Source organism: Coniosporium apollinis (genome assembly GCF_000281105.1).
Source record: "Coniosporium apollinis CBS 100218 chromosome Unknown supercont1.22, whole genome shotgun sequence".
Lineage (NCBI taxonomy): Eukaryota > Fungi > Ascomycota > Dothideomycetes > Coniosporium > Coniosporium apollinis.
In genome coordinates this window covers 400,686-424,089 of record NW_006913284.1, presented here as the reverse complement: position 1 = coordinate 424,089, position 23,404 = coordinate 400,686, and the positions used below count along the sequence as shown (strand labels likewise).

Sequence of the window (23,404 nt, the reverse complement as noted above, 5' to 3'; positions counted from 1 at the left end):
CGCCTGCAATCTTGTCTTCTCGAGCGGGATGGAAGCAGCGAGACATAGACAGGGTATCCAGGGTGTGGGACCGCAAGTGGCTGACGGCGAGTGTACTTATGCTTTGAGTGGTGGTGGTGGAGAATCGTCGAAAAGCTTGGCCGGCAGGAAGACGACGACGAAGAAGAGGATGAGGAAGATGTCTGGAGCTGGAGTTGCAGGAGGATCACGGCTGCTTAAGTAGAATGCTGCTGAATGGCACTCTGAATGCTATTGTGAGGTATCACGACAACGACAACACAACAATAGGCCTATTGTAAGCCACTCAGATCAGCTATCGCGTCCGTCTGTGTTCTCTGTCAAACCACTCAAAACAGCATGGGTGGTTACGTAGAACAGCTCTGAGCAGTCCCAATGACATTCTTAAGTCATCGTTGATTTTATATTCACAACGACAACACGACAACAGAATCATCGTGAATCAACCAGGATTCACTATCATCTCTCTGTTCGTTGCTGCTGGATTTACCGGGAAGATCATATCTAGCTATTCAGAGCGTCGTTGAACGTGCGGCTTCTTAACTTGTACGTTGCTATTGTAAAAGCTATTATGACAACAATACAACAATACAACAACAAGCCATGACGCATCAGCTGAAGCAATTCATCGTCCCCTTTCACAATCTGTTGCTTTCCTTCTTAGAATCGTATCCACACACTGCGTAGCTCATCGCAACCCCTCTCATCCAATCCAAAGTCATGGAAGTCCGTTGAAGTCCGCCTTGAAGCCTCAGGCCTCAAGCATAAAGCTTCTGAAGCGCTATCAGTCATCCTTTCGTCTTTCGTATGTTCCACGTGCCAGACGTTTCTCTTTCGATCCATCTCCATCTGGTCTATCATCTAGCGCGCGTTCTTCCACTGAAGAAGTCTCGGATGCCCCAGCATCGTCGAAAGCTTCCCCAATAGGAACTCCGCCGTCATCGTAAACCATGGGCTTTGGGCACCCATCATCGTCCTTCCCTACAAGAACTGGCCTACAACATCTGCTCCGCCGGCGACGTATGTAATATTGGACAAAGTAGCGGACTTGGGCGAAGCCGTGCGCCATGTGCTTCGCTGTTGGGATTTCGAAGACTTTATCAAGGTCTTCGAGGGTCAGGCCCTTCGTCTCGGGGACGAACCTGCAGCGGTCTCATCAGCGGTCGTTGTCGACGGAAGAGACGGCACCGGGAGTGCAGGCAAAGGAGCGGGTAGACTTACAATAGGATTGCGACCCAGCCCACAACGCACCACCCTGCGTACCAGCAGAATGCTCCGGTCTTACCGAAAGTAATCCAGAACTCCGGCCATGTGATGGCCAAGAGGAAGTTGAAGAACCAGTTGACTGCAGTAACAAGCCCCATACCTAGAAGGATGAATTTAGACCACCACAAACGAATAACCATAGACGATTCTCTGGATGATGCGCGGTACGCTTACCGAAATCCCTGTTGTACAAAGGCATGCTCTCCGACGAGTAGACCTGGATCGCACTGTCAGCGTGCGTACCGCATGCCTAGGAAGCCGCAAGCCTTACAAAAGGTACCGGCCCTTCACCCGGTGAGTATGCAACTACCGGAAATGTAAGTTATGCCGGCAAAACTTGTAGTGCTGTAGACGAACCTGCGAATAAATACATTCCAACGACCACCAGGATCTTCTGTGCAGTTCCTTCGAATTGGAAGGCTACGGCTACAAAGAGCTGGAACAATGCAAGGAAGGGGAAGGTTGACAGCAGGAGGTTGCCTGTGCGTGTCAGCACTAATCTGTGCGCGCCGACTGCTTGGCTGGGATGCATACGTCTTCCGAAAGAGTCTATTGTCCACACTGCCGGAAGAGCGAAGAGGAAGTTGATGATACCTGGAACACACGTTAGCTGCCCGTATGTGGATAAGACTCATGCGTCCTCTAGGTTCCAGAACTTGTACAGGGGTGTTACAGACCGAAGCCCATGCTGATCTGGGAGGATTGTCAGTTCTGTAGGATCACAACATGGTTCGGCGTCGCGAACAGCCGCGTGCTTACCACAACAGCATGCTCCGGACTGAATCCTGCCGCGCTAAGCACATCGCTGGAGTAGTAGGCCTGGACATGACTCAGTGTTAGCGTGTCACTTGTGACCCGTCCAAGATCACGTGCCAGTATGTTAACGCCACAGAATTGTTGGAATATCATGACCAGAACACTAGCTGTGAGTGCCCGTCTGTTTCGTCCAACAGTAAAGAGCTCTCTCAGCGGCTTAACCATCTTCATCTTCTCCCTCTGCGCTTTTAGCGCATGATGTATGGTGAAAAGATCTCGTGCTGCTTGTATTTTGGTATATCGAAGACTGCACAGTGCTGCGAACGCCTTCTGGTACTTCTCCTCGTCGCCTTGCTGGGCTTTGGCGAGCAACCATCGGGGACTCTCGGGTACAAAGTAGATGTACATGCAGACGATCAAAGGCAGGATCATCGGGCTAGCGAGCATGAGCCGCCATCCCAGAGACTGCGGATGTGAAAAGTCAGCTGGGCTCTACACAGGAAGTCCTTCGTAGCTTGAGAAGACACTGACACAATCGGTGCTGAGTAGGAGTTCCGGCTTGCACGAGTGGGTATCTGACAGGTGTCGAAGCGCAACCCCAGCAATGAACCCGCACATGATGCCGAAAGCCTACCGGCTGATCGTCAGCATTCGGTTGTCCTCGTGTTCTTGAAGACCTTACCGTCCACATCTGCCACATCACGACCAAAGCTCCACGGATGTTGGCCTGGACCTTCGTCAGAACTTGTAGCTCAAGTCTTGTACTGGGCACCTACCGGAGCACACTCCGCAGCGTAAATAGGTATGGTAGCACTACACACAGAAGTATCAACAACGGCTTAGAACAACAACACTGGGATGCCATACCTTTTGGGGCCAATACCCAGACCAAGAATCAAGCGAGCCACGAATTGCTGCTGCCAGGTCTGGCAAAAGGCTTGACCAAGACATGATATGGATGAGATCAAGCAGGTCAGAAAGATGGTTCCTGCATGTTCATTACTGGTGGTTCATTGAAGGGTCCAGGCGAAGCTCAACACGTTATCAGCTCACCTCGACGGCCCAAGTAGCGGTTCAGCGGATAAGTCAGCCTATCCGCAAGATCAGCGAGAAGCGTCTCAAGTCCAAGGAGCGGCGTTCTCAAGCATACCAACAGCTTAGTGCACAGCAGAGATATGGCGCGCTACATGCTCGTTAGCGACATATCCCCTGCGCGATGCGACAGAGATGCGGATATAGTACAGACCTGTTGATGAGCCCTTGCCTGCCATTCGTATCACCCCACTCGCCATTCGGATCTCGGATCTTATAGGCATCCACGAAGTATAATTGGGCTACAACGTATGTTTGTCAGCGATTCGGCGAGCCGCGAACATAGTTACGGCTTCAATGACTCCTGACGTATTCATGCAATGCTCATATGGTGAAGAATTGCAGAAAGGTGGGGGTAATCTACCTCCGTTGACTGGTAATCCACAAACGTTAGCCAGTTGAACTGACGACTGTATCCTGGAGTATCATACCTGCAGTCTCATCCCAGCCTTGCACCTGGTATGCGTTGGATCAACATGAGTCTGCTAATGTCTCAAGCAGGAGTACGTTCAAGTGTACTTACGGCGGCTCCGAGGCTACAGATGGCGACCAAGAAGTACAGCTGTCGTGTTTGCTTAAACTTCTCCAGCTTGCGTTCCGTATTCTCAAGCGCCAGATATACAGCTTCATCCTTGTCTCTGCGAAGGGTAAGGCCATCATTTCTTGGATGATCAAATGCGTGTGGGTCTTGCGCTAAGAAAGCACCACGACGGATATACGTATCATCATCAAGCAGTCCAGACATCTTAACGAAGCTGGCAATTTCGTCATTCGTCCTCTTCTGGTCCCAATCCAGGAAGGGATTCGTGATGAAGACATCGGGCGGTTCGCGCGTCCGCTGGTCTTCTTCGGCCATGTTGACGGGCTTCCTTGATTTCAAACAGTAAGATATCTTTACGAGAGATTTTCAAGAGGCAGTAATCTACTGGGGAGAGAAACCCTGAATACAGGCGAGACATATATGGATTGTTCGAGACCGGTGCGATTCAGGTATTCGGATTGATTGCGATCTACATTCTGCACAGCCGCGCAAGACTGCAACGAGGCAGACAAAGACCGGACCAATATGAAGGATTATACGGTCACTTGCATGAGAACAAACGGGCGGGCAAACACAGAAACTATGCCCCGCACTTACACAGGCTTACCGGAGTGGTCAATACAGGCATCGTTGATAGAGCCTTGCAGACGGCAGACGTCCCGGTGAAGGATGCTAGCGCATAGGGAACGCCTGTTTTGGGGCTTGATAACTGTATGTAGCGAGATCTATCCATAGGATCAACCCGCTACAGCTTCCCTCACTGCACAGCCCCTTTCCAAGGCGATCATCCAGCCTCATGTGAGGCTAAACTTGGCGGCACGGCCCCTACGGACCACCATGTCGGCTGGCGGATTGCGCGGCCAGGCTGATGGAACTGTCAGATAAGTGGCTGCTCTTGCTTCAACCGCTATTCGTAGTCCTTTCGTCCATCTCTAAAACGTCAGTCTCCGGAGAACGTCGACCCAAGCTTAGTCATACCGTTGCCGCCGATGAGTAGCCACAACGCCGAAATTGAGGCATACCTCGCTGCCCGCATTGGGATCCAGCCACGCGAACGTTATGAAGACACCGCCTTTACCGACATCGGCCGCTTTCTGCAGCTACTACACCACGAAGAATGGAGTAAGAAGCCTAAATTGTATACACTCTTACGGCTGGTCGTGGGTTCCGGCGACACGAATCACGCGATTTTCAAGGCATTCTCCAACGAACGAGGGTACCCTTATGGGGATTTTGCTATACCTATATCACTGCCTTATCTACCAGATGAGCTGCGGCAGGACGAGACTGCACTCGGTAAATTCTGGCACTTCCAGCCTTACGTTCTCTCGCCAGACCGGTTGATGCAGGAAGACCAATTTGTGCAGAACATGAATCATGCCCACAGGAGTATTTGGAATGGGGATACCTATTTCCATCAAGAGAAGTTCATTGAGGAAGGTGGATCCTGTGCAATTTCAATTGTCCGTTATGTCGGAGGGAGCTCCACGTTCGCTAGGAAAAGGATATCAAAATCTGGCTCTATAAGTAACCAGACATGGCGTTTGAAGAGATTTCATCAGGAGCTCACTGTTCTGCGGGAGTTGCAACATCGTCATCTGATCAACTTCATTGGAAGCTTTACTGACCGACAGTCTTTTACTCTCTTACTCTCACCTATAGCGGACTGCGATCTAAAGGACATGTTGAACAAAGAGAACCCCAAGGATGTCATCCACCTCAAAACCTTTGTCGGTTGCCTTTCCACGGCGGTTCTGTATCTCCACAATAACGACACCATACATGGGGACCTAAAGTGTAAGAACATACTGGTCAAGAATGGAGAGGTCCTACTCTGTGACTTCGGCATATCTCGAAAATTGATGGATACCGAGGAGAGCACGCACTTTTTGGGAACTCCGAGATACTGCGCTCCTGAAGTGGAAGGCGAGGAAGAGCGCAAGCACCCCTCAGACATCTTCTCATTGGGCTGCGTCTTCCTAGAGATGGTAACCGTCATCCGAGGCTTCACCCTAGCTGCGCTGAACGAGCACTTGAAAGGCAGCGTGGAGGAGAAAAACAACGACAAGATCGTGTTTCATAAGGCCTCATCGCAGGTGGTTTCCTGGCTGAACGAGTTGGAAACTGCTGGTCCTGATCCAGGGCTCATTCCTTTGATCCGCAATATGGTATGCGCATCGCAATGGTACCGTTGCTACACTCACTAACCTGTTCGGCTTGCAGATGGAGCAGCGTCCAAAGGACAGACCAACAGCTGCAGCACTTGTAAGGATCATCAAAAGCTTCGAAGACAGAGCAGACAGGACAGACACCCAACCATACATCGGGACCTGCTGTCTTGGAGCCGTCTCGGATACCGCTCGTGAACATCATGAACCGGACATCGAACCCGCAGATCTGGAAAGCCATGAGTCAGAATGCAGCAAGATGGAAACTCAAAACGCTGTTGTCGCCGAAGAATCTGCCAATCGTGATCCTGACCGGCCTGTCGAAACAGTGCAGTATAACAATTCTCCTCCCTCAGCTGGCAGGACACCCTCAACAGTCCCTGAGCCGGAAGCTCCCTCAATTATGCGCTCACCGTCAAAGCCATCTTCAATTGGTTCTTCTCAACCCTGTGCAAGAGACACTGCGGAGGCCAGCATATTTACCGGAACCCTCTCGTGGCACGATGAAGTGAAGGGTTGCGAGACTGCCAAGCGCACCGAAACTGAAAAAGAGCTCGAATGTTCTCTACAAGTCTTCGAGACCTTACTTGAACAAACATGGAGAAGGACCCGCCGGCTAGAGCTGAGCAGGTCCGCTGCTGATAACAATAGCTCTCTGAAAACTTCGTTGTGGCTGCCGCTTGCGGATATCAAGCTTCGATCTCTAAGCGAGAACGAGGTGCTCATGGAGTGGTCCGACTGCAACCAGATTCATCGCTACAAAACAGGAGATCATGGCAGGTTCGAAGACAGGGTGTATAAGACAACTCCCAACAATCAGATTAAGCTCCGCTTTCGTGATCCGGGCGATGTGGAGAAGTTTGAAGGTTGCATGCTCTCTCTTACCGCCGACCCATGCCTAGTTCGCCAGAAAGCACAGGTCGTCATTTCAACCACACAACGTGTCAAGATCTACACTGTGTTCCCTACTGTAGGGCCTGGTTCGGTGTCTGACTACCGCGCTCTACTGATACTCAACCGTGGTCCCGAGGGATCCATCTCTTCGAGACTGTGCCTTGCGTGGCGGGATATCGACTTCGAGGTGTGCCGTCCGTCCTCGGACAATGGCGGCATGTTCCAGCTGAAACTTTACAATCTTAGACGCCCCGATTACATCTCAGGCACAGACACCCGAGAGCGGCGCGCTCCGGAACCTGACCTTATAGGTACTCACGATGAGACAAAGCTCCTGGTTGAGCCTTGTACGGTCCTAGAGTGCCCTTTAAGTGACGAGCCATTCCCCCAAGGTACCTTTGCTGACTCTTCTTCTACCACGTCTATGCTGATTCTCAATTTGCAGGCATCGTTCAGGCGCTCGCCGGCTTGACGGGATGGCAGTTGTGGTACTGTACTCGGGTGAAAGTTCTAAAGCAGCGAGAGTCCTTCACGGACAGATTTCAAAGATGGAGCCGAAAAAATCCAAAAGAAGCTGAGATCATGCTCTGGCACCGTTGCTCTCGTGACGGAAACGCGCAGCTGACCATGCGCTTCGTGGACGACAGCCTCAACCGGTGGCTGACAGGCTACTGTGAGTACAAAAAGCGTCCGGCGTGTTACCGGTGACGCACAAGCTTACGCGACGATAATCTAGTATCCGATGCCGATTCGATTTCTCGTTTACAAGACTCTACGGCAACCGTTAAGCTATTCCAAAAGGCTCGAGGAACCTTGATCAACATATATGCCATGCAGGCTATGGAACCTCGAAAGATAGCAGCGCCGACGCAGCACAATGTAGGCGCCACACAAAAGTCAAGCTCTTACCTGCTCAGCTTCCCAAACGTGAGAGGTTAGTAAGAAACACGCTATCACCTCGAGCGGTTTTGCTGATGAAACCAGATCCTCACCGCTTCAAGAGTACCGCTTATGACCTTTTCGACCACAAATGCAGATCACACTCTCGCATGTCCGAGGTACGCGGTAGCAAACCCGAAGTGTCCAAGATCGGACAGACAAGTACCTTCTCACGAACACGGCCAGACGCGTGATGCGAGCTACTTGTGTCGGCACCACGCGGATGACAGAAATTGCCGCAGTCCGAAATCATCAACATTGATCACGTCCACCATGTTTCTAAGGGCTCTGCTTTGACCTTTCACCGCTAGTCCCAGCTTGATCACGCTTGTGAGACTATGTAGGCTGCCTTGTGCCAGATCCTCGACTTAGCTCAATCATTGCGTTTAGTGATGAAGCCTTCGGTTGATAGTCAATGCAGTGCCTCAACAGTTCGTGACTCTTCGAGTCCCGTGATTTTTCAGATGTGTTGCATAGCTCGTTGCATAGCTCATCATCGCGGTCCAGTTCAAGGAGTATGAAGTCATGAGAAGCTCTTGACATCCGTTTAAGCTGCAGCCCCCTGAGCAAGAAGCTTTTGAAGAATAACCGTTCATCCTCCAGTCTCTGATTCCGCTGTTGCCGATAGCATTCCAGCATCCTTTTTAATCATGTGCGAAGAAATTCAAGGACATTGTTGGTACATTGACACAAGCACTTCTCTTACATCGCAGCAAAGAGTGGCAAGTCCCATAACGCCATCCCAGTGCTTTTGCGCCTCAAATGCATGCCACACACTCCGCCTCCCTCTTCCCGTAGGTTTTCTGTTCAGATCTTCTTGTCCCTCGCCTGTCCGTTCCCCTCCACCCCCCCACCTTGCTCACCGCTCCTCCTTCGCCTCTCCAGCACCCTCTTCCTTGGCCACACCCACCACCCCACTGACAGCCGGCCTCCCCGCGTAAAGCTGATGGCTCGGCTCATCGGCTCCGGCCTCCAACTCCACACTGACAGCCACAGGCCTGTTCCCTCGAAAGCGCTTGCGCATATCGACCATGCCCCTCTTGCACTCGGCATAGCCCTTCTGAAGCTGTTGGCAGCGCGTCGGTAGTTCTTTGCAGAGCGGAGGGCGCAGACAGTCGGAAGGAGTGTTGCGCTGGACCATTATGCAGTCGGAGTTCTGGAGGCAGATTGCGAGTGCTGCGCCTGAGCGGAGGTGGTGTTAGCACGATGGTCCTGATGTTGAGCGTTGGCATTGGGGAGGAGCGTGAGCGTACGTATGTCTTTACATGACGACGGCATCGTGAGAGGTTCGTGTTCTGCGTTTGCCGATTTGGCCACTGCTAGTTATCGACGGCGCATTCGGTGGTGGTGCTGTGCTCGAAATGCAGGGCAGCCCGAAAGAGCAGAGCGGCGGCGCGGCGTTGGCGGCTCTGCGGACAAGGCGCACAGGCCCACGAGCCCACGAGCGCGCACGAGGCATGTCACATGTCTGCCGAGGGATGACGTTCCTGTCGTCCCACCTCCGCACAATAGGTAGCTGGAGTTCCTTGTCTGTCTGGCCAGTGATCCACAGCACCTGGCCGTTCGTTGGAGACATGCTGCAACACCATCCCCCGGTATGCTCTGTGTGCACTATCGAAGGGAGTGCTCCTGTTATTGTCGGCCTCCTTAGCAGCGACAACACATAGGGAAGGTTGAGACTATACCTAGGTAGCAAACATGCCCGGCGTTCCTTTCATCGGCCGTCTAAGTCCATGGGAGTACGTTGCCCTTGTCGGCTCTCTATTTCTTATCGGCCTTGAGAGCTTCCTCCGAGTCGTTACCCTCGCTCTGCCCGGTTCCATCATCCGCCTCCTTTACCGCGCATCTCAGACGTCCTTTAACTACCTGTCGTCGGCAGAAGGGCGAAGGTCTCGAAACAGGAAGAGGAACATTGTAGCCTCCATAGCCCAGGCTTCAGACTTCACCGAGCTGTGCGAGATCTACGGTTACTATGCGGAAGAGCATATAGTGCAGACCGGCGACGGCTATCTACTTGGGCTGCACAGGCTAGGATGGAAGCACGGTGAAGAAGATCAGAAGGTGAACAGCGGGAAGAACAGCATTCGTAAGAAGGTTGCCTACCTACATCATGGCCTTATGATGAACAGCGAGGTTTGGGCGTGCTTGACGGACGAGGGGAGGTGTTTGCCGTTCCGGCTTGTCGAGGCAGGGTACGACGTCTGGGTCAGTAAGGCTGCGACTGGCTCGTCACGCATGCACTGACAGACTTCCAGCTGGGCAACAATCGCGGAAACAAATACTCGAAGAAGTCCGTGAGACATGCGCCTACAGAGTCCAAGTTCTGGAACTTCTCAATCGACCAGTTCGCCTTTCACGACATCCCTGACAGCATCGACTACATCCTGTCCACCACCGGCCAGCCCTCTCTGTCATACATAGGTTTCTCACAAGGTACAGCCCAGGCATTCGCCACGCTGTCGATCCACCCCAATCTCAACGGCAAAGTAGACGTCTTTATCGCCCTTGCGCCCGCAATGTCACCGCCGGGCAACACGACCATCGTCGGCTCTTTCGTCAAAGCCTCACCCAACATTCTCTTCCTTGCGTTCGGCCGCCGTGCCATTCTAAGCTCGGCAACAATGTGGCAAGCTCTGCTCTATCCGCCCATCTTCGTCCGCATCATAGACCTCTGCCTCTCCTTCCTCTTCGGCTGGACCGTGCAGAACATATCCGCACACCAAAAGCTCGCCGCATATCCCCACCTCTACTCCTTCACCAGTACCAAGTCAGTAGTGCACTGGTTCCAGATCATCCGCAACGGCATCTTCCAGATGTACGACGACGAGGTGCAGGCGCCGCTCAGCGTCGCCAACGGCTCAAAGTACTACAAGGTGGCCAAGTTCCCGACCCGCAACATCAAGACGCCCATTGTGCTCGTGTACGGCGGCAGCGACAGTCTCGTTGACATCAACGTCATGCTGAAGGAGCTCCCTAGACACACCGTCGTCAAGGAAATCCCCAAGTATGAGCACCTCGACTTCCTTTGGGCCTCGGATGTCGATGCCCTCGTCTTCCCTCATGTCTTCGACGCGCTGAACCGGCACGCGGGGAAAGGCAAAGACGGCGCTGGGAGCAGTGCTAGCACCCAGCGGCCCTGGACGCCAGAGCGCATACCCACGCACCTGGCCACCTTCTCCGACGACGAAGGTGCGCAACGCTCAACGCCGGATTCCTCTAAGAAAATCTCCGAGAACATTCCACCAGGCCAGCAGCAGCAGCAGCAGCAGCAGCAGCTCAGCGTCGACGCATCGCCACCACAGCCCAGCCCTCCACCAGCCGACCATGCCTCGGCGGGCGCACAGCCTTCCCCGTCGCTCCGCCCCTCGACCCCCCAGCGACAGCCAAAGCATCCCCGCTTCTCCTCCCCATCCACACCCCTCTCCCCCGCAGCCTCAGCCCACCCCTCCGTGTCCCAAGCCGCAACGGACAAAACCTCGGCTTCGCGGCCAGAGGGCTGGTGGTCCTCGGACGAGGTTGGGGGAACTGAGACGTCGACGCCTGCCAGGAGCCCCGTCGAGAGCAGGGGCCAGAGTCCCAGACGGGGAAGTGGAAGTGTGGGGAGCGTGGATGGACGGAAGAGCTTTGGGGCTAGGGGGATTGCGTTGGGAGCTGGGAGGGCGGTGGAGGGGGTTGTGGATAGGGGGTTGGCTTGGGGGAGTGGTGGAGAGGGAGGGGTAGAGGGAGGGGGGAGGAGGAGGGGGAGGAAGAGGAGGGAGTAGGAGGAGTGGATACGGTAGGTTGGTGTCATTGGAGTTAGTGAACTGATGAACTGTGATGAGCATAGATCGTGGGTGTGCCAAGATATTTGATCCAAACTTGTGAAGATAGACTCGGCGCAAAAGGGAATTCATCCCATTCATCTAGCTGTAGAGCCATCAGATCACCATCGTATAGAGAGCATAACATTCCCTTCCACCGGCCATGGGCACCGACCATGACCGCGCGACTTTTACATCTAGCGCATGCGCAATAATAGTCCAGTCCATCAACCGATCCAAAAGTAACACAAAACTTAGAACAGCCACCCAATAAAGGTTCTGTAGAACCAACCACCCTTATTCTTTCCCTTCAAAGCCTGCTTCTCCGCCTTCCTTGCTAAGAACTCCTGCTCTTCACGATCAATGACATCTTTGCCCGTCCACAAATCCGCCGTCTCAGGCTTGACGCCCGGCTCCTTGGTCCACAACTTGTAGCCGGCAATCATGATGAGGTAGAGCGGGATGCCGATATATCCCGTGACGAAGTCCTTGTAGGCGAATGTGCCGACGAAGACGTTGTAGTTCTTGGTCAGGCAGATGAGGATGCAGAAGAAGAGGGCGCCGTAGGAGCCCCAGACGCGGAAGGGGGCGATGTAGGCGAGGGACTCGCGGGGTACGTTTTGCGCGACGCGGGCCCGCACAAAGTAGATGTGGGTTACGAGGATCGAGATCCAGGTTAGGAGGCCGAAGACCGTTACTGCAAGAGGTCAGCGGATCTGACTCGATAACGAGAACATGATAATAGCTCTGGCTTACCAAGGTTCACGAAATACAAGAAGACGCTGCGCGAATCGTCGGCAACGTTCATGAACGCGAGCAGGCAGAACAGCGTGCTAAGACCGAGGCTGTAGACGGGGACACCACGCTTGTCTGTGCGGGCGAGGATGCGCGGCGCTTTGCCTTGCGAAGCCAGTCCGTAGATGGTGCGGCTGGCGATGTACAAATCCGAGTTGGCGGCGCTGAAGACGAAGAGCAAGATGCAGCCGTTCAGGAAGCCGGGGAGGACGTCAATACCGGCCAGCTGGATGGCGACGACGAAGGGAGATGCGGCGGCTGAGGAAGAGGCTTTGGTCGCAAAGGCGAGTTCAGGACTGTCGTATGGGACGATCATGCCGAGGAGCAGGACGGATAGCACGTAGAAAAAGAGAATCCGGTAGAAGGTAAGTTTGATGGCGCGGGGAACCGTCTTGCGCGGGTTTTGTGCCTCGCCGACGGTCACACCAACAAGCTCGGTGCCTAGGTAGGCGAAGACGGCCGTGATCATCGAGCTCCAGAGGCCGAGGAAGCGGCCAAGCGCGCCAGCTATTGCGGTATCAGTCAATACATTTACATCACACTGTGTTTTAAGACTCACTGTCAAGGTACTCCTTGAATGCACCAGGGTCCCGCCAATATCTGAAGCCGGTCCTGTCCCCGTTTGGTCCGCCGCCGAGGGCAAGCACCAACGATAAGATGATCAGACCAACAATGACTAAGACTTTCAAGCTGCTGAGCCAGAACTCGAACTCGCCGAAGAACTTCACTCCGAAGTAGTTGATGCAGACGATTACGACGAGGAACACGGCGATGAAGACTCCCGGGTTGACTTTGTCTCGAGGCACCCAAAACTGTATCACGAGTGCAGCGGCCGTGAGCTGATTTGGCGTTACGATGATGTACTTGAACCAGTAGGTCTGTGCAGCATGCCGTTAGCAATCCCTGCCACGTAACTGCTGCCGCTGGCCTAGTCTCGAGCGGCAGCGTTTGACAAGAAGAAACACATACATAACCAAGGGCGAAACCGAGAGCTGGGTCGCAGAAGCGGGTCGCATAGCCCGAGAAACCGCTGCCCAGCGGAAGCCAGGCGGCCATTTCGCCGAGACCGGACATGACGAGGAAGACGAGGAAACCGACGATGGTGTACGCTATCAGGATTGAACCAGGACTGTCAAGCCGCGTCAGTCTAAGTGCCCAAGCCAAAGATGCCAACTTGACTGCTGCTTACCCGGCCCTTGCCAATCCAGCACCTGTGCCGATGATGAGACCAGTACCAATAGCACCACCACTGCACGCACATCAGCAATTGTATCGTGGCCCGGATGGCTGGTGTGGTTACATCGCAATCTGACAGTGATCAGTTTTTATACAAAGGCTGTATCTTGGTATAGGACACCTACCATAGTAATGTGTCGCGCCTTCAGACCTCGATGCAGCTGCTCGTGGCTCTTGGGGTCCTCGAGTACGCCCTCCCCTGGCGGCACGCCAGGTCCCCCAAGCTGTCCTTCATCGGCGTAGGGTTGCTTCTCAGTATCGCGTTGAGGCGAGCTATGGTCGGAAGAGCCGGTGCTCTTCCTGTTCCAGATCGCCATCTCGGTGAGGAGCTGTTACTACTCCGGAATTCAACTGAGATATGGGAACGGGCTATGTAAGATTTCAGCGGAAATTCAGAGAGTCTGTACGTGCGTGCAAGCGCATAGTCTTTGAAGTGATGTGGTGATGTCTTTTGCGAGGCTGATACCAGCACTGCTGATACCAACCAATCCCCAGGATCGCTTTCTTATCGCAGTGTTCGAGCGGTGCCCCCGTGATGCCAGGAGCGCACTCTAACAATGCAGTTCTTCTGAGGGCGCAATAGTGCGGGGCAAGAGAGAACAGGTATGGTACAACAAGCTGAGGCTCTACGTACAGTAATATGCTCTCTCGACCGAGGCTTAGAAGGTGGCAGTGCTGGGTTCAAGGCGTGGGTGAGGCCTGCAGAGACACGAGGCACAATCGCACAATCCCCCCAGAATTGAAAGATGGAAGGAAAACTCCAGAAAGCAGGTGCGACGGCAGCAATCAGTTAGCTTACCGACACGGAGGAGCGCGTCCAAGGTTCTTATAAACGGCTCGCGCTGTTGCACAGAGATCACCACCCACGCCGCCACTCTATCTACTGGCTGCCCACATGCTCTCGTATGAAGGCTGGGCGTTGCGCACAGTGGTCGACCGAACGTCGAACTGCCTGATTTGGCCGATTGCGACGTGACGGTTGCAATCAAGCACCGTGCTCGACGTTGAACCCCTCGCCGGGCAGACCGCACTGTGGCACGCCGCCTGGTCAGCCAAGGCCGCCCGCCGCGAATGGCTGGCCGGCCGAGCAGAGACTAAGGCCAAACGATGGAGGGGACCCATGACTTCTGTAGAAGCAGAACTGGTGGAAGATGCGCTGATAAGGCATGCAAAGCAGTTGTCGGACCGGATACAGCTGTGATAAGACGCGGTGGAGGCTGGTACCTAGAGACCTTGGCCTCTCTATCAAGATATGCCATTTGAAGCAGCCAACAAAGATGGTCGGAAGGCTCCGTCGGAGCTGCCGCTTAGATGCGGCCCGCCTGACGACGAGGCGCGGCCAAGCCAGAAGGTGAGATGAAACAGATGCCGGGGCAGTGCTTGAGCTCGCCTCAAAGCTTGGGTCTCGGTCTCGGAAACAGTGCGGGAAGCTTGCTTACCCTAACTACAGAGCGCGAGCAGCAAGTGGTCAACTTTCTCTAATGATACCGCAATTGTACTCCAAGTCGAAAGCTTCTTAGTGCCGACAACTGCAATAAGCGGCTCTGAACATCCGCAGACATCAGAAAGAGGGATCCGGCCAAGGCGATGGCAGGGGGCAACACTCACGTGATATGTCTCTTGACCTTTTTATTGTCTCTGTTGTCTAAGCTCTACCTTCTATTTTATGCCTCCGTCAAAGATGCGCTTGAACATGACCTATCCAAAGGGTCTCTTCAGTTAATTATCGTTTATCCGCAGAGCAGGGAAAAGCTTCAAACATCGCTGTAGAGCTCCAACTCCAAATTCGCGACTCCCTGCTTACCCCCTACTTATAAAACCTACACGCGAACGCAGGTACGAAAGGGACCCGCCGTGCCGCCTCTTGCGAGTCGTAAAATACCAAAACCAACGTTGATCGCGTGACGTCCGTCTGTGGGGGCCGAACTTCGACTCCACGAAGCTCTGTTCGCATGAAACACCAGGCTTCGGCGCTTAAGCGTGTGGCAGCGCGAAGGACGAGCATCCTTGATCTGCCTTCAGTGCTTCGCCGACCCCAAATATGGCTGCCTCCGCCTCCTGCACTGACATGTACCTGATGAATTCCATCATGAAATTCAAAAACCGTCGCTCGGTATTCAAGTATCCTTTGCGGTCCGTACCGTTGCCGGCGCATTTCAGTCAACACAGGCCCCATTGCGCCATTCGACGATTGCGCTGTTGCCCACAGAAGCCTGATATTCGCTGAAGCAGCCGTCGCCAGCCGATAGAAAAGGATTTAGAGTATACCGGCGATACGTTTCGGCAGACTTTCCACCAGAGCTAAGAACTTGACTTCATTCGCATAGGGCCGGTGCTTAGGAAGACTTTGTGGACGATGTTCCGGCAAGAACAGGGCTCCTATAAGCAGATTGCTGGTGGAGACCTAAGCAACGGGCTGACCGAGGAAGACCACGACACATCCTCAGGAACCGTCTGCAAACCGAACTTTGGCATCGATACAGCCTACAAGAAGATACCTACGGAGCACTTCGAGATAGCCGAACCCGTCCTCACCCCTTGGTGGCATGACCGCCTGGAGACCTGGCGTGGCCGTCTGGAGACGTGGCAAAGGCAACGGCTGCTTACGGGTTGGAGATTTGGTGCTATCTCCGCCGCCGCGATCACATCATGTGTCTTCCTCATCAATCTGGTCGTCACCATCTATGCAGTATCCACCACAAAGGTCGACTCAGACGGAAAAAGCGTACTGTACAATGGAAGCTGCGGCAACATCAAGCAAACCAACACTAGGGTGCATCTGTTGATCAATGTATTGAGCACATTGCTGCTCAGTGGAAGCAACTACTGTATGCAATGCCTCTCCGCGCCTACAAGACTCGAGCTCGATAGAGCGCACATGCAGAAGAAGTGGCTGGATATTGGAATTCCTTCCGTGCGCAATCTGACGCGTATCAGCTGGAGAAGAGCAGTGTTGTGGACCATCTTAGGCACATCATCATTGCCGCTTCACCTGTTGTAAGTCTTCTCTCTTCGATCAGTAACATAAGTCTTAACGGACCCAGCCAAGGGACATCGCCCGCGTGTTCCGTCGAGGTCTACCAAACCGCCCAGCTTCAAGTGGAGAAACGATCCAGTTCTGACAGACCATTGCAGTTATAACTCGGCAGTGTTCGCTTCGACTTCCGTTAACGAGTACAAAGTCTTCAGCGTCAACGGAAACTTCATGCTTGAAGGGGGGTTTGAGAGCTTGAAGAACAACAACTTCGATTCAGTGGACAACGAGGTCGCGCAAAACATGCACAAACTTGCAAAGACCGGTAAACTCTACAGCCTCGCGCCAAGCGACTGCATAGCGGCCTACGCCAAGCTGTTTCAGTCCGAAAGAGGCAATCTGCTCCTCGTCAGCAATGACGATCCGGCAATGCTTCGAGACTTCTCAGCCATTCCGACCAACGCCACGGTGAGCCATCACAATTATGTATACGCCGACCGATCTTTACGTTGCCCTCCGGACAATTTCGCTTGGATCTGCGGGTTGAACCCGTGCATCGAGTATAACAACGAATATCAGCGGTACTGTTCTGACCGTTGGACCGACGTTGACGCCACGAACTGGGCGCCCTTTGGATACAAGGTCGATATTTGCCTTAGTGATATGCCCCCTGAGCATTGCAAGCTACAATTCAGCCTCCACATTGCAATTCTGGTCATCTTACTGAATCTCATCAAGGCGTTGGCAATGGCATACACCGCGCTCGGTATCACGGAAAATCCCCTCATGACGGTGGGCGATGCGGTATCTTCGTATATTGAACGACCGGATCCTTCGACTGCAGACAGCTGCCTTCTTGAAAAGGTCGACATCCAAGCAGAACAGATGGGCCACTGGTCAACCATTCCAAGGCATTTCAGTTTCATGCGCATGAGGTGGATACAGCCAAAGAAGTATGATGCTAAGCCTAAGCGCTGGTACGGGGCTGTAAGCTATAAGAGGTGGATTACCTGCCTTGCAATGTACATTCTAGCCTTAGCCTTGGTTGGTGCATTTCTGGGTGTAGGCGTCGCCTCCATCATGGGACCCAACGATTTCACCACGCTGGTCAAACTCGGTCTCGGCGCCGTTAGCTCCAAGACGCTTATAACATGGAATGTACCATCTTTCGGCTCCAGCGGACTCATCGCCAACGTTGTCCTCGCCAACTTAGCACAACCCATCCTGTCGTTCCTCTACTTCAGCTACAATGGCCTCATCACTTGCTTTTTGCTGGCCTACGAGTGGAGTCAATACGCCCTGCAGCGTAAGGGCCTGCGCGTATCCAACATTCCCCGCGGTAGCCAGCGAAGCACGTACTTCCTGCAGCTCCCTTACCGCTTCGCGATGCCTCTGCTCGCCGTCTCAGGAATTCTCCACTGGCTCGCGTCACAGAGCATCTTTTTAATTAGTCTTCAAGTCTATGATCCAATCGGGCAGCCCGCGGTTCACGTCACCGTCCCGGCTTCCAGCTACGCCTCCAGCGTCATGACGTGTGGATACTCACCCATCGCCATCATCTGCGTCCTCTGCATCGGGGTGCTACTCATCCTCTTTGGCTTCGTCCTGGGGCTGCAAAAGTTCAAGTCCGGCATGCCGGTCGCCAGTAGCTGTAGCGCGGCGATTGCGGCGGCGTGTCACTCGTCGCCAAACGAGAAGGGCGGCGAGAATCCGGCGTTGCTGCCGCTGCAGTGGGGCGTCACCGAGAAGCCGGGCGCAGACGATGTGTATGGGCACATTGCTTTCTCGAGCGGGGAGGTGGAGGAGCCGGTGGAGGGGTTTCTGTATGCTGGGCGAAGGCGTCGGAATGGTACGCGGTAGTATGGTTAAAAGAGTTGGCATCCGAATACATTTAGATATCCTGAAACTGACTGCCACTACCACTGAGACCATATTCCCCTTTCATCACCCCCTTGGCTTTGACTCTCTCGAAGCCCAGTTACGAATTCTCCCTATGCCGGACCACACTAGCAGGGCAAGCCCGCCCCAGCACCCAGCTTGAGAGGTTTGCTACGCCCTCCGTTTCTACCTCCCAGGAAGAGCAATCCCTTCTTGTTGTAGTAGCACACTCCTCAGCCAAATCCCACTCAAGCGTTTGGCGCCAGCCTAACATGCTACGATCAGAAAATTGAACAACTGGCAATGGACAACTGAAGTAAGTTTCGTCGGGAGTCAAAAGTCACGTGAATTTCCACATACCTCTCCGCCTTGCCCCTAGTTAATCATGTATGCACAAACAACGCCAGAGTTCTCATTTCTCTAGGCTATCTACGTGTCGGACTCCTCAGAACTACGGCATTCACTGAGTTCAGAAGTTCATGCTAACTGCTCACGGAATCGCATACGGACGCGATGTCGGGACGCGAATCCCGCGACCCTCGTGACATCATGAGCTCGATTATCAAACTCATCAGTTGTTGATCTTACACAGAACAGTGAAGCCGCACAGGTCCGGAGAAGCCCTCGCTACCTTTCACCTCTCCATGTTCAGGACACCCATTTTGAGACTCCACCAGACATCCAAGCACTTCCTGAACGTCTTGCCAGCTACCATGTCGTCCTCCAACCGCCCTTCCGGCCTCATTGCCAACAGCGGCATCGAGCTACTCACTTGGGGTACGCCAAACGGCCATAAAGCCTCGATAATACTCGAGGAGCTGAAAGAGGCGTACGGAAAGGATTATGTTTTCCAGGGCATCAACATCTCGGAGAACATTCAGAAGGAGCCTTGGTTCACGAAGCTGGGACCCAATGGTCGTATCCCAGTCGTCGTGGATCATGACCAGGGCGGCTTTCCTGTCCAGGAGGGAGCTGGTAAGCTGCTTGCGTCTCTTCGTCGCCCAATCTTGTAGTTGGCCTGCGCAGGAGAAGCTGACAGTTGCGGCCGCAGCCATCCTCGCATACCTCACTCGGCACTATGACCCAGAACACAAATTCAGTTTTACCGACCCCTTGGACCTAAGCCGCGCGGAACAATGGATTGCCTGGCAGCACGGCGGCCTTGGGCCGATGCAAGGCCAAGCCAACCACTTCTACCGTCTAGCGAAGGAGCGCATCCCGTATCCCACCCAGCGCTACGTCGGCGAGACGGAGCGCCTCTACGGCACCCTCGACTCGCATCTCAAGGACCGTGACTACATCGTCGGCGAAGGCAGGGGGAAGTACAGCATTGCGGACATTGCAAACTTCAGTTGGGTCAACGTGGCATATTTCGCTGGCGTGAAGCTGAGCGACTTCCCCAATCTGGAGGAGTGGTGGGCGAGGGTCAATGAGAGGCCAGCGGTAAAGAAGGGCACGAGTGTGCCGAGCGAGAGCCAGATTGTCAATGCGGCGTATCTGAGGCGGCTGAAAGATGAGCCGGAGTTCAAGCAGCAGGAGGAGGAACTGGCGGAGCTGTTGAAGAAGGCGAAGGAGCAGTATAATTATAAGTATAGCTCGCCTTAAATGCAGTTTAGCAGCATCGTAATAGAGCAGTTGAGTAGAGCTAGCCCTTCGGCACTTCGGGCCATCGCAGGACCTTGTTTTCACTGACGCGCAAGCTTTGCTAGGTGCAATATATCGGCTCCCTCACTACCTCAGCACGATCATACACGAGAGTTGTCTTGGTCTAAACAAACGCGATATCAAGTTCTCATGAAGTGTCTAGCGGTCGTGGGGTCGCGTTCGGCGCGTTCCACTTGAAACACTGCTAAAGGTCCGTATTGAAACTTACGACTATGCCATGATACTCTCCATGGTGTTTCAAACGTTCCTGTTTAGTGCTGTCCAATGGCGGCATCGAGACCCCAGATTTCGGCGCCCGCTAGCGGCAGTTTAAAGCGCAGGTAAACCCTGGCTCAGCGCCAATTGCATCACACGGCAGGGGCGGCCAACAGACGGGCCAGCCGCTTGCGCATTCCAAACATGCGTCACCCCTTCGGGCATCGTGATGAAGAATATATCTGAACGATATCCCCCTCAGGAGGAGGGCGACGCAGAAAGACTCACCATACCCAATACTCGCCGCTCATTGGACTCGACAGCCCGCGATTGTGCTCGCAGCAATAGCTTTGTTTTGGCCTTTGTTGATCACCATCACCAGAATCACCAGACCCCTCCACCAGCCACTGTCACGAGTGGCTCTTTCCCAACAAAGCTCGAAGACCGCCTTGCTTCCTCCTCTTCATAACTACTCACACCCACTGTTTGACACAGCGCGTCACCCTTACCCCAGCGTTACACTTCTTCCAGCGCATCGCCAGCGCAACAGAACAATCCACGAAACACCACGAACGCTCAAAAACCGCGAACCCCACCACCACAAACCTACACACACGACACCACTACAATGATCTCCCTCGGATCCTTGACCCGCTCGGCCGCCGACACAGGCAGCAAGCTCGGCCTCTGGGCGCGCATCGCGATACGCGCTCTCCAGTTTATCTTTGCCATCACGGTCGCCGGTCTCTACGGCACCGACCTTGCCAACGCGCAGAAAGCCAACAAGTACGCGGATTCGAAGTGGGTGTACGCCGAGGTCGTCGCCGCGCTGTCAGCCATCACGGTGCTCGTCTACCTGATCCCGTTTATCAAGACGTGGATCTTCTTCATCTGGGATGTGATACTGTTGTAAGTCCCTCCGCGTTTACTGGGTTCAACTGTGTTTGGGTAGAGTGCTGACGTTTTATGGTGCAGCATCCTCTGGACGGCCGTCTTCGGCGTTTTCGGCCAGCTGTACATCAACGAGAAACCGGAGGGCAACGGCGGCATCCAGCGCATGAAGAACGCGGTCTGGATCGACCTCATCAACATGCTGCTTTGGTTCGTCACGGCGTGCTATGGCGCGTTTTTGTTCTTCTTCCATAGGAGGAGGACGCTGCATACTGGCAGGGCGGTAGTTTAGGGGGGACATGACAAGAGCGAGATGCAAGGTAATGCGGGATGGGGAACGACGGCTGAGCCCACAGCGGGACGGGGATGACTGGGAGGTTGATTCATTTGCTCCATCTGGTGGCTATTTTGCTTTTTATGATACCACTCTGCATCTTCTAGGGCGTCGCTGCGGTAGACGTGAAGGCTAAAAGCACGTTATGGCTTTGTGCGCCATATCAAATCCCTCAGCATCTCTATTATACCAACTGACTAAGTCTCCGCACTGCGGAAGTTCGATTGTCACGTGTTTGTTTCGTAAAGTTATGTTGCAGCTCAAGAGTCGTTGTGCAGTCTCGAGCTACCCTACCCATCCACCACCCGAGTAACTTCTCTCCGTATCAACACAACATGGACAACTTCGAACCAAGCCCCCTCAAAGGGGATAACGAGTGCGATTGAGCCTAACCATCCAGGCCGAGCGTTTGCTCGGAAGAGCACGTTTTCTTTCTGGACGTTTTCACTTCACTTCTGACCCGCCTCCTCCGCAACGTCATTAGATGCGATGCAAAAGCCTGTTTCTTTCTGGTGCCCTCCAGACTTCATCCACCTTCGAACAACACCACTTCGCGCGCAGCATCACGAGCGTACGAGCCAGTCTCTGACATCCAGACCTCGGAAATCATGGCACGCACTCGCGCCATGGATCGGCCTCGTCGCTCTCCAAGATTGACACAGAACGGAATCCGTCGAAGGAGCCAGAGTGACGACAGCACCGCAAATCCTGAAGGAAGATCTTCAGCCTCGAAGCAGGGTAAGTTCCCCTTCTATCTTGTCGATGTACGTTCCTTCACCTCATCGCTGACACTCGGCGTGAATTGAAGAATCGGCCACTCGTAGGGCACAACAAACCTCATCCCCGAAGGCAAGCGTCATCGCCGCAGCCATGAAGGAGTACCAGGAAGAGGTGAACTCAAACCGCGAAAGAGAACAGGCTATGCTGCGGAAGCTCCTTCGCCTTTCTCCCAAGAAGAACCACGAGCACACGCGTCGCTGCCAGGTCCAGCACAAAGGCGAATGGACTGGCTCCAAAAAAGAGAAGGGCGAATGTCGAACCTGCCATGAGGACTCGTCGGCGCACTGGCGATGCACCAAATGTCAAGGGCCGGTCTGCAGGAGTTACCATTACGGAGCGCCTCCGCAGGTATCTGCTGAGGCTCAGGATGCTGTTACACCCGAGCAGAACAGCTCAATCGTTGCTCCTGTCGAGGCTGCGATTGTGACTAACGAGTCGAACCCACAACACGAAGCCGTCATAGTGGATCTCCAAGCTGACTACGAGAGCGACGAAGAGGATAGATCCTCGGTCATCGCTTCATGGGACAAGGAAGTGCTTGACTCGATCATCACCGCACTTGGCGAACATGGCGGCAAAGACCCGGAGTTCGGGGCGCTTCTCGGGAAAGTGGCAAACGACGTGGCCACTTTGGATGAGGTCAGCTACTTGCAAGACTGTATGATCGAGCTTCGTAAGTCCATCAAACCGGCCTCTCAGCTCGCCACGCCACCCGATACACCACCTCAGAAGCAACGCCGTGCTCGGAAGACCATCACCAAAGGAACCTCGAAGAAGCGTGCCTCGGCAGTTCTCGACTTGTCCGGCTCTTCTGGTGATGACGAGCCACCCGTAAAGCGTCGTCGTCCCCTTCAGTCCAGCAAGACTCTTCAACAGCACTTGATCTCTCTTCCTGTCGAGACGTTTAGCCCCGTACGTAAGCAGTTTGCCGCGATGCAGCTAAGTCCGATCTACACTCAAGACGAGCCCATCGTGCCGAATGCCAGGATCAAGAAGATGGTCACTCCCACTCGGCCACACTTTCACTTCGGCGCTGCGCTTCTGCAGAAAGACGCATCCCCTCCTTGAGAAATTGCCTCCGACAATGTCTCCTCCGCTCTTATAGCTAGTCGGATACGATCTTGTGTTTTCTCCTTGACGGATCAGGGTTCTGTTCTACGACGTCCAGGACGTGTTGAGAGG

At 53.9% G+C, this 23,404-nt stretch overlaps 9 protein-coding genes across 9 annotated transcripts; 6 read left to right on the top strand and 3 right to left on the bottom strand.

The window, feature by feature from the left end:
* Positions 1 to 802: 802 nt before the first annotated feature.
* W97_04961 (uncharacterized protein) lies at positions 803 to 3,988 on the bottom strand (the record flags this gene model as incomplete). The annotated part of the gene is made up of 18 exons (XM_007782849.1): positions 803 to 1,160; positions 1,240 to 1,384; positions 1,459 to 1,501; positions 1,556 to 1,590; positions 1,642 to 1,764; positions 1,819 to 1,878; positions 1,962 to 1,977; positions 2,044 to 2,530; positions 2,621 to 2,670; positions 2,723 to 2,767; positions 2,817 to 2,853; positions 2,908 to 3,028; positions 3,094 to 3,131; positions 3,191 to 3,223; positions 3,287 to 3,374; positions 3,497 to 3,505; positions 3,564 to 3,588; positions 3,656 to 3,988. The coding sequence occupies 18 exons, from the start codon at positions 3,986 to 3,988 to the stop codon at positions 803 to 805; spliced, it is 2,046 nt and encodes a 681-aa protein (XP_007781039.1).
* Positions 3,989 to 5,355: 1,367 nt separating this feature from the next.
* On the top strand, positions 5,356 to 5,942 carry W97_04960 (uncharacterized protein; the record flags this gene model as incomplete). The annotated part of the gene is made up of 2 exons (XM_007782848.1): positions 5,356 to 5,841; positions 5,934 to 5,942. The coding sequence occupies 2 exons, from the start codon at positions 5,356 to 5,358 to the stop codon at positions 5,940 to 5,942; spliced, it is 495 nt and encodes a 164-aa protein (XP_007781038.1).
* Positions 5,943 to 8,533: 2,591 nt separating this feature from the next.
* Positions 8,534 to 8,952, bottom strand: W97_04959 (uncharacterized protein; the record flags this gene model as incomplete). Its single annotated transcript, XM_007782847.1, has 2 exons — positions 8,534 to 8,856; positions 8,928 to 8,952. 2 exons carry the CDS (start codon positions 8,950 to 8,952, stop codon positions 8,534 to 8,536), a joined length of 348 nt encoding a protein of 115 aa, XP_007781037.1.
* Positions 8,953 to 9,372: 420 nt separating this feature from the next.
* On the top strand, positions 9,373 to 11,435 carry W97_04958 (uncharacterized protein; the record flags this gene model as incomplete). Its single annotated transcript, XM_007782846.1, has 2 exons — positions 9,373 to 9,879; positions 9,930 to 11,435. The coding sequence occupies 2 exons, from the start codon at positions 9,373 to 9,375 to the stop codon at positions 11,433 to 11,435; spliced, it is 2,013 nt and encodes a 670-aa protein (XP_007781036.1).
* Positions 11,436 to 11,728: 293 nt separating this feature from the next.
* W97_04957 (uncharacterized protein) lies at positions 11,729 to 13,822 on the bottom strand (the record flags this gene model as incomplete). The annotated part of the gene is made up of 7 exons (XM_007782845.1): positions 11,729 to 12,171; positions 12,231 to 12,776; positions 12,829 to 13,147; positions 13,239 to 13,398; positions 13,459 to 13,518; positions 13,570 to 13,577; positions 13,631 to 13,822. 7 exons carry the CDS (start codon positions 13,820 to 13,822, stop codon positions 11,729 to 11,731), a joined length of 1,728 nt encoding a protein of 575 aa, XP_007781035.1.
* A 2,039-nt stretch (positions 13,823 to 15,861) lies between these two features.
* Positions 15,862 to 18,339, top strand: W97_04956 (uncharacterized protein; the record flags this gene model as incomplete). Its single annotated transcript, XM_007782844.1, has 2 exons — positions 15,862 to 16,502; positions 16,641 to 18,339. The coding sequence occupies 2 exons, from the start codon at positions 15,862 to 15,864 to the stop codon at positions 18,337 to 18,339; spliced, it is 2,340 nt and encodes a 779-aa protein (XP_007781034.1).
* Positions 18,340 to 19,070: 731 nt separating this feature from the next.
* Positions 19,071 to 19,962, top strand: W97_04955 (uncharacterized protein; the record flags this gene model as incomplete). The annotated part of the gene is made up of 2 exons (XM_007782843.1): positions 19,071 to 19,332; positions 19,409 to 19,962. 2 exons carry the CDS (start codon positions 19,071 to 19,073, stop codon positions 19,960 to 19,962), a joined length of 816 nt encoding a protein of 271 aa, XP_007781033.1.
* An 883-nt stretch (positions 19,963 to 20,845) lies between these two features.
* Positions 20,846 to 21,400, top strand: W97_04954 (uncharacterized protein; the record flags this gene model as incomplete). The annotated part of the gene is made up of 2 exons (XM_007782842.1): positions 20,846 to 21,126; positions 21,193 to 21,400. The coding sequence occupies 2 exons, from the start codon at positions 20,846 to 20,848 to the stop codon at positions 21,398 to 21,400; spliced, it is 489 nt and encodes a 162-aa protein (XP_007781032.1).
* A 912-nt stretch (positions 21,401 to 22,312) lies between these two features.
* Positions 22,313 to 23,290, top strand: W97_04953 (uncharacterized protein; the record flags this gene model as incomplete). The annotated part of the gene is made up of 1 exon (XM_007782841.1): positions 22,313 to 23,290. The coding sequence occupies one exon, from the start codon at positions 22,313 to 22,315 to the stop codon at positions 23,288 to 23,290; it is 978 nt and encodes a 325-aa protein (XP_007781031.1).
* Between the last annotated feature and the right edge of the window lie 114 nt (positions 23,291 to 23,404).